Genomic DNA, 13,376 nt, shown 5'->3' on the forward strand with positions numbered 1-13,376 from the left:
ACTAAGGCCTGCCTCAGGAGAAATCCTGAGACACCTGTAGAATAAAGATCAAGATCAAGCCATCTCGTGGACAACACAGGCGCTGCCGATACAAAGGCCTGACTCAGAAGTAATTCTGCGTCACCTGTAGCATCAAGATCAAGATCAGGGTCACGTGCACCACTCACTCCCCAGTCAAAAAATAACAGCATCACCAGCAGCTCATCTTCCCTAGTTCAACTTACCACCAAAACGTCCTGCAATGTGGCCTAACGTTCCTCTCGAAGTGAAGCTGGGTATTATTCACAGACAAGAGAGAGGCCAGAAAACTAATAACATTGCTTGCCCCCATCTTGACTCCATCTACTGTCTACTATTTTCAAGTCAGAAGACTCTATTAAGAAGGCTGGTGAGACCGCATCTTCCTTAAAAGCTAAAAGAACCACCTGAACTCGTGACTCTACAATGGATAAAATGGAAAGCCTTGTGGAAATGTGGTACATAAGCTTTGTATGTGGTACCATGATGCGCACTTTGTTTACATTCCACAGGTTGCTGGTTAGTGTATTTCCCGTTTCACTATCCCTCCCTTCATAAAGTTAAGATCATCAACATTATAAAGTTACGTACATACATACATTAGTGTACATTATAATGACTGAAATTAAACTACCTAAATGTTTAACTTCATAATTTTTACTTTCATTTAACCTTTTACTGTACTATGATGCACTCTCGCTTTGCTTACTCTCAATGGAAGTTCAAATCAAGGGTTAAACTTGTTATAATCGGTTCGCTTAACAAAGTATCGCGTAACGAAGTGTTTTTTAGGAATGTAACCCCTTCGTTAAGCGGGTTGCCTGTATGTATGTATGTATGTGTATATATATATATATATATATATATATATATATATATATATATATATATATATATATATACAGTCAACACTCAGCTATCGCGACTTTGGCTATCGCGTTTTATTGCTATCGCGCACCCCTGAAAAGCTGCTAATATTTCATTATCGCGACCTCAGTTGCCTGCTATCGCCCCCGCTATGACATAATGGAATATCTGAGCACTCATTGGCCAAAACCGCCTTCCCGCCAAGATCAATTCGGCTATCGCGTTTTCGCCTATAGCGCGGATATTTCGCACCAATTGGGCGCAATAGCCGAGGTTATATATATATATATATATATATATATATATATATATATATATATATATATATATATATATATATATATATATATATATATATATATATATATATATATATATATATATATATATATATACAATCATCTAATGTGCTTTCATTCATTGTTTTCTTATTTGGGTTATGTACATGTTTTTCTCAATTTATAAGGGGCTGGGAGAGGAAATTCCACGTATCCGCCAGGGCCTTGGCTGCTGTAATCTGGATACACATTATTATTGTATATGTATGTGTATATATATATATATATATATATATATATATATATATATATATATATATATATATATATATTCATATATATTCATATATATTTACATATACATATACTGTGTATATATATATATATATATATATATATATATATATATATATATATATATATATATATATATACTATATCATTTAGAGCCTCTCGTGGACAACACGCGCACCACTCATTGCCTCTGTTCAAAACAATAACAGCGTCAGCACCAGCTCGTCTTCCCTTGCTCAATTTACCACCAAAATGCCCTGTAATGTCGTCTAGCATTGCTAAGAAGACCAGGAAATCTCTTACTCTCGAAGTGAAGCTGGATATTATTCACAGACATGAGGCGAGAAAACTAATAGCATTACTCGCCACCATCTTGACTCCATCTACTGTCTCTACTATTTTCAAGTCAGCAGACTTTGTTAAGAAGGCTGGTGAGACTGTATCTTTCTTGCAAACTAAAAGAACCACCTGAACTCATGATTACAATGGATAAAATGAAAAGCCTTGTGGAAATGTGGTACAGGCAACCCCTGTTTAACGAAGGTTCACACAACGAAATTTCGCTACAACGAAGGTTTCATTTTACTACCATCTGCTCGTTTAACGAACACCAAACTCGCTTTAACGAAATTTTATCCAGGTAATTTTTTTCAAATTTGAAAGCCCCACTGTATCATGCAAGCTGACAGGCTTTTGAATACACCAGGAGCTGCTGGTACTAAGGCCTGCCTCAGGAGAAATCCTGAGACACCTGTAGAATAAAGATCAAGATCAAGCCTGTCGTGGACAACACAGGCGCTACCAATACAAAGGCCTGACTCAGAAGAAATTCTGCGTCACCTGTAGCATCAAGATCAAGATCACGCACACCACTCACTCCCCAGTCAAAACATAACAGCGTCACCAGCAGCTCATCTTCCCTAGTTCAACTTACCACCAAAACGCCCTGCAATGTGGCCTAACGTTCCTAAGAAGACCAGGAAGTGTCTTACTCTCAAAGTGAAGCTGGGTATTATTGACGGACATGAGAGAGGCCAGAAACCTAATAACATTGCTCGCCACCATCTTGACTCCATCTTCTGTCTACTATTTTCAAGTCAGCAGACTCTATTAAGAAGATTGGTGAGACCGCATCTTCCTTGAAAGCTAAAAGAACCACCTGAACTCATGACTCTACAATGGATAAAATGGAAAGCCTTGTGGAAATGTGGTACATAAGTTTTGTATGCGGTACCATGATGCACACTTTGTTTACATTCCACAGGTTGCCGGTTAGTGTATTTCCCGTTTCACTATCCCTCCGTTCATAAAGTTAAGATCAACAACATTATAAAGTTACGTACATACATACATTAGTGTACATTATAATGACTTAAATTAAACTACCTAAATGTTTAACTTCATAATTTTTACTTTCATTAGACCTTTTACTGTACTATGATGCACTCTCGCTTTGCTTACTCTCAATAGAAGTTCAAATCAGGGGTTAAACTTGTTATAATCGGTTCACTTAATGAAGTTTCGCTTAACGAAGTGTTTTTTTAGGAACGTAACCCCTTCGTTAAGCGGGGTTTGCCTGTACATAAGTTTTGTATGTGATGCAATGATGCGCCCTTTGTTTACATTCCACAGGTTGCTGGTTAGTATCTTTCCTGTTTCACTCTCCCTTCCTTCATAAATCTAAGATCATCAACATTATAAAGTTACGTACATACATGCATTACATTAGTGTACATTATAATGACTTAAATTAAACTGCCTAAATGTTTAAATTAATGATTTTTACTTTCATTAAACCTTTCACTGTACTATGATGCACTCTCGCTTTGTTTACTCTCAATGGAAGTTCAAGTCAAGGGTTATACTTGTTATAATGTGTTCGCTTAACGAAGTTTCGCTTAACAAAGGGTTTTTTGGAACGTAACCCCTTCCTTAAGGTGGGGTTGCCTGTATACATACATACATACATACATATATATATATATATATATATATATATATATATATATATATATATATATATATATATATATATACCTATATCATAAATGGATATAAAGTTCAGAAAAGACACGATAGATTGGACATACTGAGTTAGGAAGGTAGAGTATAAAATCAAACTGGGTCATGATGAAAAACATTTGAAGAACCTTGCACTACAGAAATCTCTAGTTTTGTGAAAATAACTTGTTACCAAACAAAGCATTCTAACTATTAAAATTGTTAACCCCTTCAACACGATGACACATATTTTGCATCATCGAGATGCTCGAGACATATCTGATGACGCGCATATTGCGTCATGGCTGCTTTCTCCCAAGATGGTGTGTTTTCTTTCCAAGATACTGTATGAGATCTCTCAGAATGTAAGTCCTATATGATACAATGGCATACTTTACTTTCATCATTCTTACAAAGGTGTATGACTCTCTTATATCAAGATAAGTACTGATGTGCAATGCTGTAAACACTGTAATTATCTTTTTTTTTATATATCTTTTAATGATACCAATAGCTTAGTTTACCACTAAAGTTAACATTTTCTCTCGTTTCTCATCTTCAGAAAATGGACTGAGAAGGCAGACTATAAATTTTTTTTCTATAAAATTTGTGTGGGTTTATTTCTTATTTTATGTACCTATTATGAAAATTCACTTACCATCATCATTATTTTTGAAGTGGAGAGAGAGAGAGAGAGAGAGAGAGAGAGAGAGAGAGAGAGAGAGAGAGAGAGAGAGAGAGAGAGAGAGAGAGAGAGAGAGAGAGAGAGAGAGAGAGAGAGCTGCCTCTGAGTCGGTATCTCCCCACCCCCTATCAGCCCTGATATGGGTGCCAGGAGCCATTGACTGTTGCCCATAGTGACAAGGTTAATAGGAAGGAAGCAATGTTGTACTAGTCTGCTTCAGCATTATGCACTTGAATTATCCATTTTAAAAACTTAAAATTTCAATTTATGAAGAGCAAATTTTGTACAGCATCACTATCTTACAACAACTTTTTCATTTCTTAGCATCCTTCTATTGTTTAATATCATCTATCATTGTCATTCAATATCAACGACATCTTAATGATCTTTATTTATCTATCATTTTGCTAATATTTTTTTCTTTTTACATGGGATTAGGTTGGATGTGAGTGATCTGCATGACAGTATCCTTGGGTGAGACTGAGGCCTGAAAAAAGCAATAAAAGTGACACATTCAGCTTTATAAGATACTTCAGTTGGTTGGCTCAACATGTTTTTCTGAGCCAGGCAATACATGTCATTTCCATGTCAAGAAATCATCATACAAGTTGTTACAAATCTTTGGTAGAGTACACAATGTTGGAGTTTGTCACTGATGATTCCGTTGAGGTTTTGCAAGAATTTGCCTAGTCTGAGCTAGCCTTGAGCAAGGCTGCTCATGTAGAAAATATTATTTTTCTAATTTCTATTCTTTTTAGTAACTTGTACTACTTGAATTGGCAACATTGCACCTATGTCATACAAAACATGCAAATAGCAGCCAGCCCACACCAGTGGAGAAGACTGATAAGAAGACACAGAAAATTCCTAACCAACTTCATCTTTCCATTTTTCATGCTTGTTATCTGTTTAATTTTCACTCTATGGCTAAATAGTAAATATACCTATGGACATCACACATGGACAACACACAAAAAACAAACAAACAAATAGATAAACCAAATTTTGTATCTCGAACATATATGTACCAAAACAAAGACAACATTATGGCATGTTTTGGGGTGAAAAATAGACATCATAAGACTGTAAAATATGATACATACCATATATGATAACTCATAAGATGCACCTTTTCTCCAAGAAGAAAAATCTCTGTAAATGAGCCTGTGTCTTATGAGGCCAAGGTTCAATACTGAGCCAGTGATTCATTGTCAGTCCATGGTAACAGAAACTGTATAATCACACCCCAGACATCTTCACATGTGTAAAACAAAGTGATAATAGGTACTACTCCACAAAATAACTCTTTCTTTTAAGGTAACAATATATAATAGGTCATACATACTGGTAATTCACATAGAATGACACCAGTCAAAGAATTTGCTATACACCACATGAACCAAAACAAACCAAGTAATTGGCAATCTTGATCTTGACATAAGTAAGACTAACTGTTCTTTACAATGTGGTGCTGTTATTCCTTGAGGTGAGACACTTTCATACAATTAAGGCTGCACCTATCTTTTAACATCCTTATCTTGCATACATGTGAAAAAAAAAAAAAAAAGATAGAAAGAAAAAAAATTATTAGGCCAGTAGTCTCTCACAGTCAGTGAGTGCTAATGCCACATGCCAGGTACATGTTTACATCTCACAACAAGACTGGTACATAGGCTACATGCAAATATTAAAGTTTATTACATGAGATCTAATAATGCATGTGAAATTCTTGAAATGTCAGGTGAAATCCTTCAATTCATATTCAGAGCTTAAATCTGCTGCTCATTTTTTTTTTTTTTTAATGTGTGCCAAAACTGGATGCATCTTAAGAGCCTATGCATATTATGAACCATCAAATATGGTAGTTAAGAATTTTTTTGTATCAATTAACTAGAAATAAAAAAGAAAAAAGAAAAATACTGTGCTAGGTTGTGTCTCATTGCCTTCTCTTTTTTACTAATCTGTGCTATGCAGGTATCTTTGTAAAACTGAAACAATGGATACTGAAACAATACCTAATGAAGGCTGACTGTACATCCCTTCTCATTAGGACACAAAGTGCCTGTACAAATGTCACTTGAAACTGTGTACTGGCTACCACTGACCTCTCACTAGTTGGATAGTCAGCAGTAATGCAGCATGGTGGAGGAGTGAGATGGTGACTTTCCAGTTGTGCCAGCAGATACTCTTCCTCACGTGGTGTTGTTCCCATCACCAGAACCAAGTTGCCCGCATCATTAAAAGTGGTTATCAAACTCACTAAAATCCTTTCAATTCCTAATCCTCTGTGGAAAAAAAAAATTCATTCAGGATTTCCAAATGAAAATTCATGAATGCTCTTTCAATACCTAGATTTATGGAAATATATGAATCAAGCATTATAAAATAAAACTAGTTAGGTTTACCTAATTATCAACTAGCCAGGAAAAAAGAAAAAAAAAATGAGCCAAGATAATTTCATTAAAACCTTGTTTATATACCCTCCTCTCATGTTTCACTCTATAGCAAAAAAGCACTAAACTCAAGGATAGCTAAATTTGCAGTAATGAAAACAGTTAAAAATTATTATTCATTCCAGCCTGTCAAGAAGCTAACTTCCAACCCCCCTTATCATCAACCTTGATTTGCCTATCTAAAAATATAAACTTGTAAATTGATGATTTTATTACAATTTCAGTGGAGAATGCTTTTGTAAAGATAAACATATGTGATACACACTTTACTGAAAAGGAGAAAAAAGAAAAAAACATAAGAATATTAACATTTCATGCAGGACTCTAACCTGTGGTACTGATAAGTGAAATATATATATAAAAAAAAAAAAAAATCAATAACTGTGGAAGAAAACAACAGAAAGTGTTGAATGTATAAAAAGCATCTTGTAATGTGGCATTGGAAAGGGAAAGGGGAGAAGAATAGAAGTGCCAGATATTGATTATCATTGGTACAGTACCAAGTATGTATCAACTAATGATAAGTAGTTACCAGACATTGCTTATCATTAGCACAATTATTCCTCAATATACAATTGTAATTGGTTCCTGAAAATCCAATAGTAAAGCAAACAATCATATAGCGGATGTAAGAATAAATACAAAAAAACTAATACACTCTAAGACCTTTAAGTTTAAATGTACCCTCTAAAACCAAGTCATGATATATCATATGTAAATACAATTATTGTAAAAAGTAATAAAACAGGTTATATGAATATATAAATAAAGACTAGAATAAAACAATAAAATTATAATAAATAGAAACAACCTTTGTACTATAATTGATGGCTCATAAGATGCACCTTTTCTCAAAAAAAAAACTCGGGAAATCAGCCTGCATTCTATGAGGTCATGGTTCAGCATTGAGACAGTGGTTGGTGGTAAGTCTATGGCAACAGAGGCTCTAAAATCAAACCTCAGACATCTTCACACATGTAAACAGTGATGATTGGTAACACCACAAAACAACTCTTTCTTTCAAGGTTTATATAACAGGTCATACTTACCAGTAATTCACAGAGAATGACACCAGTCAGGAAGAATTTGCCTAAATGACCATATACCACATGAACCAAAACAAAACAAGCAATTGCTGATTGGTGATCTTGATCTTAAAACAGGCAAGCTTCATTGCAATCTTTACACTGATGCTGTTACTGCTTGAGGTAAGACACACTTTCATACAATTAAAATTGCATCTATCCTTTAGATGGAGATAGTAGGCACCTACCAAAATGATAATCAACTCCCAGCGAGGTCTACTAGCACTAGTTCAAGGGATGCTATGAACTCTCCACTAAGCTAGTTGTGATTTCACTGAGTGTCTCCTTTTGTCTCTCACAACACAAGGGAGCAGTCAGTCTGTCCTTTAAAGATAACTATCCTTCTTCAAACAAAATTACATGCACTTACTACACACACACCTTTAATTCAAAATTCAAACTAAAAAAAATGGAGACTCCAAATCCAGCCTAGGGGGAGGGAACCAGAAATGTCTCCAGATTGGACTTCTCTCTCAATGACGACCAAAAATGTCTTGACACCTCCTCTTCATTAACTTCTGCAACAGTCACAGTCTCAGACCTAATTTTCAATCTGCAGAACACCAACTCTCCTCTACTAAACCTCATCTTTTTTTCCTCATGGAAACACAGCTGTTTGAGACTACTGAAGTAGCCCCTTCTCTGTTCCTTCCTAGTTTCTCTATCTCATTTTCATTCTAAAGCTGGATATGGCATCTATGTGCACAACCACTTAACTTCCTCTCATGCCCATGCTCTTGAATCTTCCGAGTTTTCCACCATCTCGCTTTGACTCACTAGTCACTCTCTAACTAAATTTACCTGTGCAGTCCATCTCTCCCCTAACTCCTCTAAATATGTTAAATTCTTTGACTATTTAACTTCCAAACTGGAGAAAATTATGTCCCTCTACCCTTTGGTGGAGATCTCCATTCTTGGAGATTTCAATGTTCACCATCAGCTTTGACTTTCCTCTCTCACTTCACTGACCATCCTGGTGAACTAACCTTCAACTCTGCTATTCTCCATGACCTAGAGCAACTGTTGCAACACCCTACTCATATCCTCGACTGTCTTGGAGATACACCCAATATTCTCGATCTCTTCCTTACCTCTAAGTCTAATCCTTCTGCTTATGCCATTACCCTATCTTCTCTGTTGGGCTCCTCCAATCACAATCTCATTTCTATATCTTGTCCTATTTCTCTAATCCCTCCCCAGGATCCCCCAAAGTAGAGGTGCCTCTGGTGCTTTGCCCCTGCCAGTTGAGGAGACCTGAGGAGGTATTATGCTGATTTTCCCTGGAATGATTATTGTTTCCATGACATGACTCTCTGTGCTGAACACATAACAGAGGTGAGTGTCTGGCATGGAGGCGTACATTCCCCATTCTTTTTCTCAACCTAAACCTTCTAAACCTTGGTTTAACAGCCTGTTCTCATGCTATACATGATAGAGAGATTGCCTACAAAAAGTACTTGAGTCTTCCATCTCCTGAGTCTCATTCATTTATATTTCTGCCCAGAATCATGCCAAGTCTGTTCTTTAACTTGCCAAACATTCCTTCATAAATAAAAATGTCAAATTCTTTCAAACTCAAACTTCCCTCATGACTTCTGGCATCTAGCCAAAAACATCAATAACTTTACTTTTTCATGTTTCCCTCCTTTATTTCATCCTGATGGCACCACTATCATCTCATCTGTCTCTAAAAAAAGCTGAACTCTTCTCTAAAACCTTTGCTAACAATTCCACCTTGGATTATTCTGGGCTTGTCCCTCCCTCTCCTCCTCCCTCAGACTATTTCATGCCTACAATTAAAGTTCTTCATAATGATGTTTTCCATGCCCTTGCTGGCCTAAACTCTTGGATGGCTTATGGACCTGATGGGATCCTTCCTATTGTTCTTAAAAATTGTGCGTCCGTGTTTGCACCTTGCCTGGCCAAAGTCTTTCAACTATGTCTATCGACTTCTACTTTTCCTTCTAGCTGGAAGTTTGCCTACATTCAGCCTGTTCCTAAAAAGGGTGACCGTTCTAACTCCTCAAAACTACCATCCTATAGCTTTAATCTCCTGTTTGTCTAAAGTTTTCAGTCTATCCTCAATAGGAAGATTCTTAATGTCACTTCACAATCTTCTATCTGATCCCCAGTATGGCTTCTGTCAAGACCACTCTACTGGTGATTTTCTGGCTTTCCTTACTGAATCTTGGTACTCAGTGTTGGTCCTCTTTTAGAGATTTCAGTGAAACCTTTACTGTCCTGTTAGAAATATCAAAAGCTTTTGATAGAGTCTAGCAAAAAGCTTTAATTTCCAAACTGCCCTCCTATGGTTTCTATCCTTCTCTCTGCAACTTTACCTCAAGTTTCCTTTCTGACCATTCTATTGCAGCCATGGTAGACAGCCACAGTTCTCCTAAATCTATTAATAGTGGTGTTCCTCAGGCTTCTGCCCTGTCACCCACTATCTTTCTATTATTCATTAATGATCTTAACCAAACTTCTTGCCATATCCACTCCTACGCGGATGATACCATCATCGAGGACGGACGTGTCTGAGTAGCTCACAGAGAGTGCTACAAAAGGACTGGACCCAGCCCTAGATGTATGTACAGGGGGAGGTGGGGGCCATAGTGTTCTCCTGTCTCCAAATGAAATAAATGTTAGAATAGGTATAGCCAAGGATAGATAAAATGAGAGACATGGAACCAAGTGGCACTGCCAGGCACGTGGAGGAACCAAAACATACACCGGCCAAAAATCAACGTTATATAAAAACACCTATTGATTTAAGAAAACTGACTGAGGATACTATGGATAAGGATTTCTCAGGTTTCCAAAATGAACGAGGAAATATGAGGAGAGTTGTAAATGTGGAGAGAGAATTAAGATATTTGAAGGAGGCGATGTCCAGTCTCATGGACAAACATGACCGAATGGTAACAGAAAACAAAGCGTTGAAATTGAGAATAACTGAATGTGAAAAGGTCAGTGGAATAAACCAGGAATTAAAAGAGGAGATTTTAGAAATAAGGAAGCAAAATGATGCTCTAAAAACCACATGCCAGAACTTGCAGGATAAAGTGCAGCAAGGGGTTACAGACACGATAGAAGGTGGTCTAGGTGAAAAACAAATACAAAGAACTAAGAAATTAATGGAAACAAGAACAAGAGGAGGAAAAAGTCAAATTTCCAAAAGTGGTAAAGAGACAAATTCATGAGAACACAAAAGTTGCTGTAATCGAAGTTATCAAAGAAAAGGAAAGTACAGGCAACCCCCACTTAATGAAGGTTCACACAACGAAATTTCGCTACTACAAAGGTTTCATTTTACTACCATCTGCTCGTTTAACGAACACCAAACTAACTTTAACAAAGTTTTATCCAGGTAAATTTTTCCAAGTTTCAAAGGCCCACCATATCAAGTAAGCCGACAGGCTTTTGAATACACCAGCGCCTCTCGTGGACAACACGGGCACCACTCACTGCCCATGTTCAAAACAATAACAGCGTCAGCACCAGCTCGTCTTCCCTTGCTCAATTTACCACCAAAACGCCCTGCAATGTCGCATAGTGTTGGTAAGAAGACCAGGAAGTCTCTTACTCTCAAAGTGAAGCTGGATATCATTCACAGGCACGAGAGAGGTGAGAAAACTAATAGCATTGCTTGCCACCATCTTGACTCCATCTACTTTCTCTACAACTTTCAAGTCAGCAGACTCTATTAAGAAGGCTGGTGAGATCGTATCTTCCTTGCAAGTTAAAAGAACCACCTGAACTCGTGAATACAATGGATAAAATGGAAAGCCTAAAGTGGAAATGTGGTAAATAAGTTTTGTATGTGATACAATGATGCACCCTTTGTTTACATTCCACAGGTTGCTGGTTAGTGTCTTTCCCGTTTCACTCTCCCTCCTTTCATAAATTTAAGATCATCAACATTATAAAGTTACGTACATACATACATTACATTAGTGTACATTATAATAATTTAAATTAAACTGCCTAAATGTTTAACTTCATAATTTTTACTTTCATTAAACCTTTCACTGTACTATAATGCACTCTCATTTTGTTTACTCTCAATGGAAGTTCAAGTCAAGGGTTAAACTTGCTATAATCGGTTTGCTTAACAAAGGTTTTTTTTTAGAAACGTAACCCTTTTGTTAAGCGGAGGTTGCCTGTATAGTGTGGGATGCAATGGACAAGAAAAAAAGTTTCATGATCTACGGGATGAGAGAAAAGAGAAATCCAAATAAATTCACAAGAGAACGTGAAGAAAGGGAAATGGCCAAAACGGTTATCAAAAGGATACAAGATAGCACACAAGAATTTGACCAGGAGGTGAAGGAAGTGGTTAGGCTGGGAAGGTACACTGAAGGGAGTAAGAGACCAATGAAGGTGAAAATGAGATCTCAAGTGGCTGTAGAAGAAATAGTGGCTAGAAAAAGAAGTTAGCCGATGATGTCGATCACAAGGAAATATGGGTAAAAAAAGATATGGACTTAGAGGAAAGGGAAAAGGAAAAAGTGCTAAGAAGTGAGGCTAAGGCAAAAAAAAAAAAAAAAAAAAAAAAAAAACGAGAAAAGGACAGAGATAGAGAAGAATTTTTACTGGAGGGTTCTGGATATGAGACTAAAGAAGTGGTACTTAAGGAAAAAAGAGGAGGTCGTGGAGGAGGCAATAAATTAAGAGTGACTTATACTAACATAAATGGTTTGTTATCAAGTATATTGGAAGTTCGGGACTATTTGAAAGAGAGAAAGCCAGATGTAATGTGTATCGTTCAAACAAAACTGAAGAATGAGATACATGTCAACTTTAAAGAGGAAGGATATAATATCTGGAGGAGGGACAGGAAGGATAAAAGGGGAGGAGGAGTGCTAATAATGGTTCGTGATAACATTTGTGTGGAGGATGTGCAATATGGAGAGGACAAAGTAGAAGCATTAGGAGTAACAATCAGAATAGAAGATTTGAAGAAGAGAAAATTATAGTTATATATGTTCCACCAAAGACTAATGCATGGGGATCAGAAGAGCATAAAGATATGCAAAGAGAGACGATAAAGTATCTGGATGATATAATAAGAAGAGATAGAAGAATGCTCTTAGTTGGAGACTTTAACTGTAAAAAAAATTAACTGGGGAGAGATGGAAGTAATGGAGAATGCTGGGCAGTGGAGTGAGAAAGTGTTCCCGATGTCTATGGTTAATACAATTGACCAGTGGGTAGAAGAGTCAACAAGATACAGGGGGGAAGAAGAACCATCGTTACTTGACCTAGTTTTCAGAAAAAAAAAAAAAAAAAAAAAAAAAAAATGAAATCCCCTCCAATCATACAATACCTTAAACCACTGGGGAAAAGTGATCTTGTGACATTAGAGATACAAATGCAGGAGGAAGATGAGATAAGATACAGAGAGGACCATAAAGGAGAGAGATTAAATTATGCAAGAGCAGATTTTGAAAAACTAAGCAGTTATTTTGCTGATATTGAGTGGAGCAATATTATGTGCAGGAAGACTGTACAAGAGAAATAAGGCATATTCTTACAGGAATACAATGAAGGAGTAAAAAAGTTTGTTTCTGTTTATAGAGTTCAGAAAAAATGGATACATGGTACAATGCTAGATGCTTACAAGCAAAAAAGGCAAAGGATAAAGCGTGGAAGAAACTTTTAAAGCAGGGAAATGACTATAATAGTTGGCAGTACA

The 13,376-nt window shown here is 36.6% G+C and overlaps 1 protein-coding gene across 5 annotated transcripts in view; it reads right to left on the reverse strand.

Annotated features, from left to right (window-relative positions):
- Positions 1-13,376, reverse strand: part of LOC123503534 (DNA repair endonuclease XPF-like) — a 432,975-nt gene that overhangs the window by 382,393 nt on the left and 37,206 nt on the right. For all 5 annotated transcript variants that reach the window (XM_045253376.1, XM_045253377.1, XM_045253374.1 and 2 more), the window contains exon 3: positions 6,249-6,428. In XM_045253376.1, the coding sequence (XP_045109311.1) occupies positions 6,249-6,428 (180 nt within the window). The remainder of the gene's footprint in view (positions 1-6,248; positions 6,429-13,376) is intronic.

The sequence above is a fragment of the Portunus trituberculatus genome, chromosome 14 (genome assembly GCF_017591435.1).
Source record: "Portunus trituberculatus isolate SZX2019 chromosome 14, ASM1759143v1, whole genome shotgun sequence".
Taxonomy (NCBI): Eukaryota; Metazoa; Arthropoda; class Malacostraca; order Decapoda; family Portunidae; genus Portunus; species Portunus trituberculatus.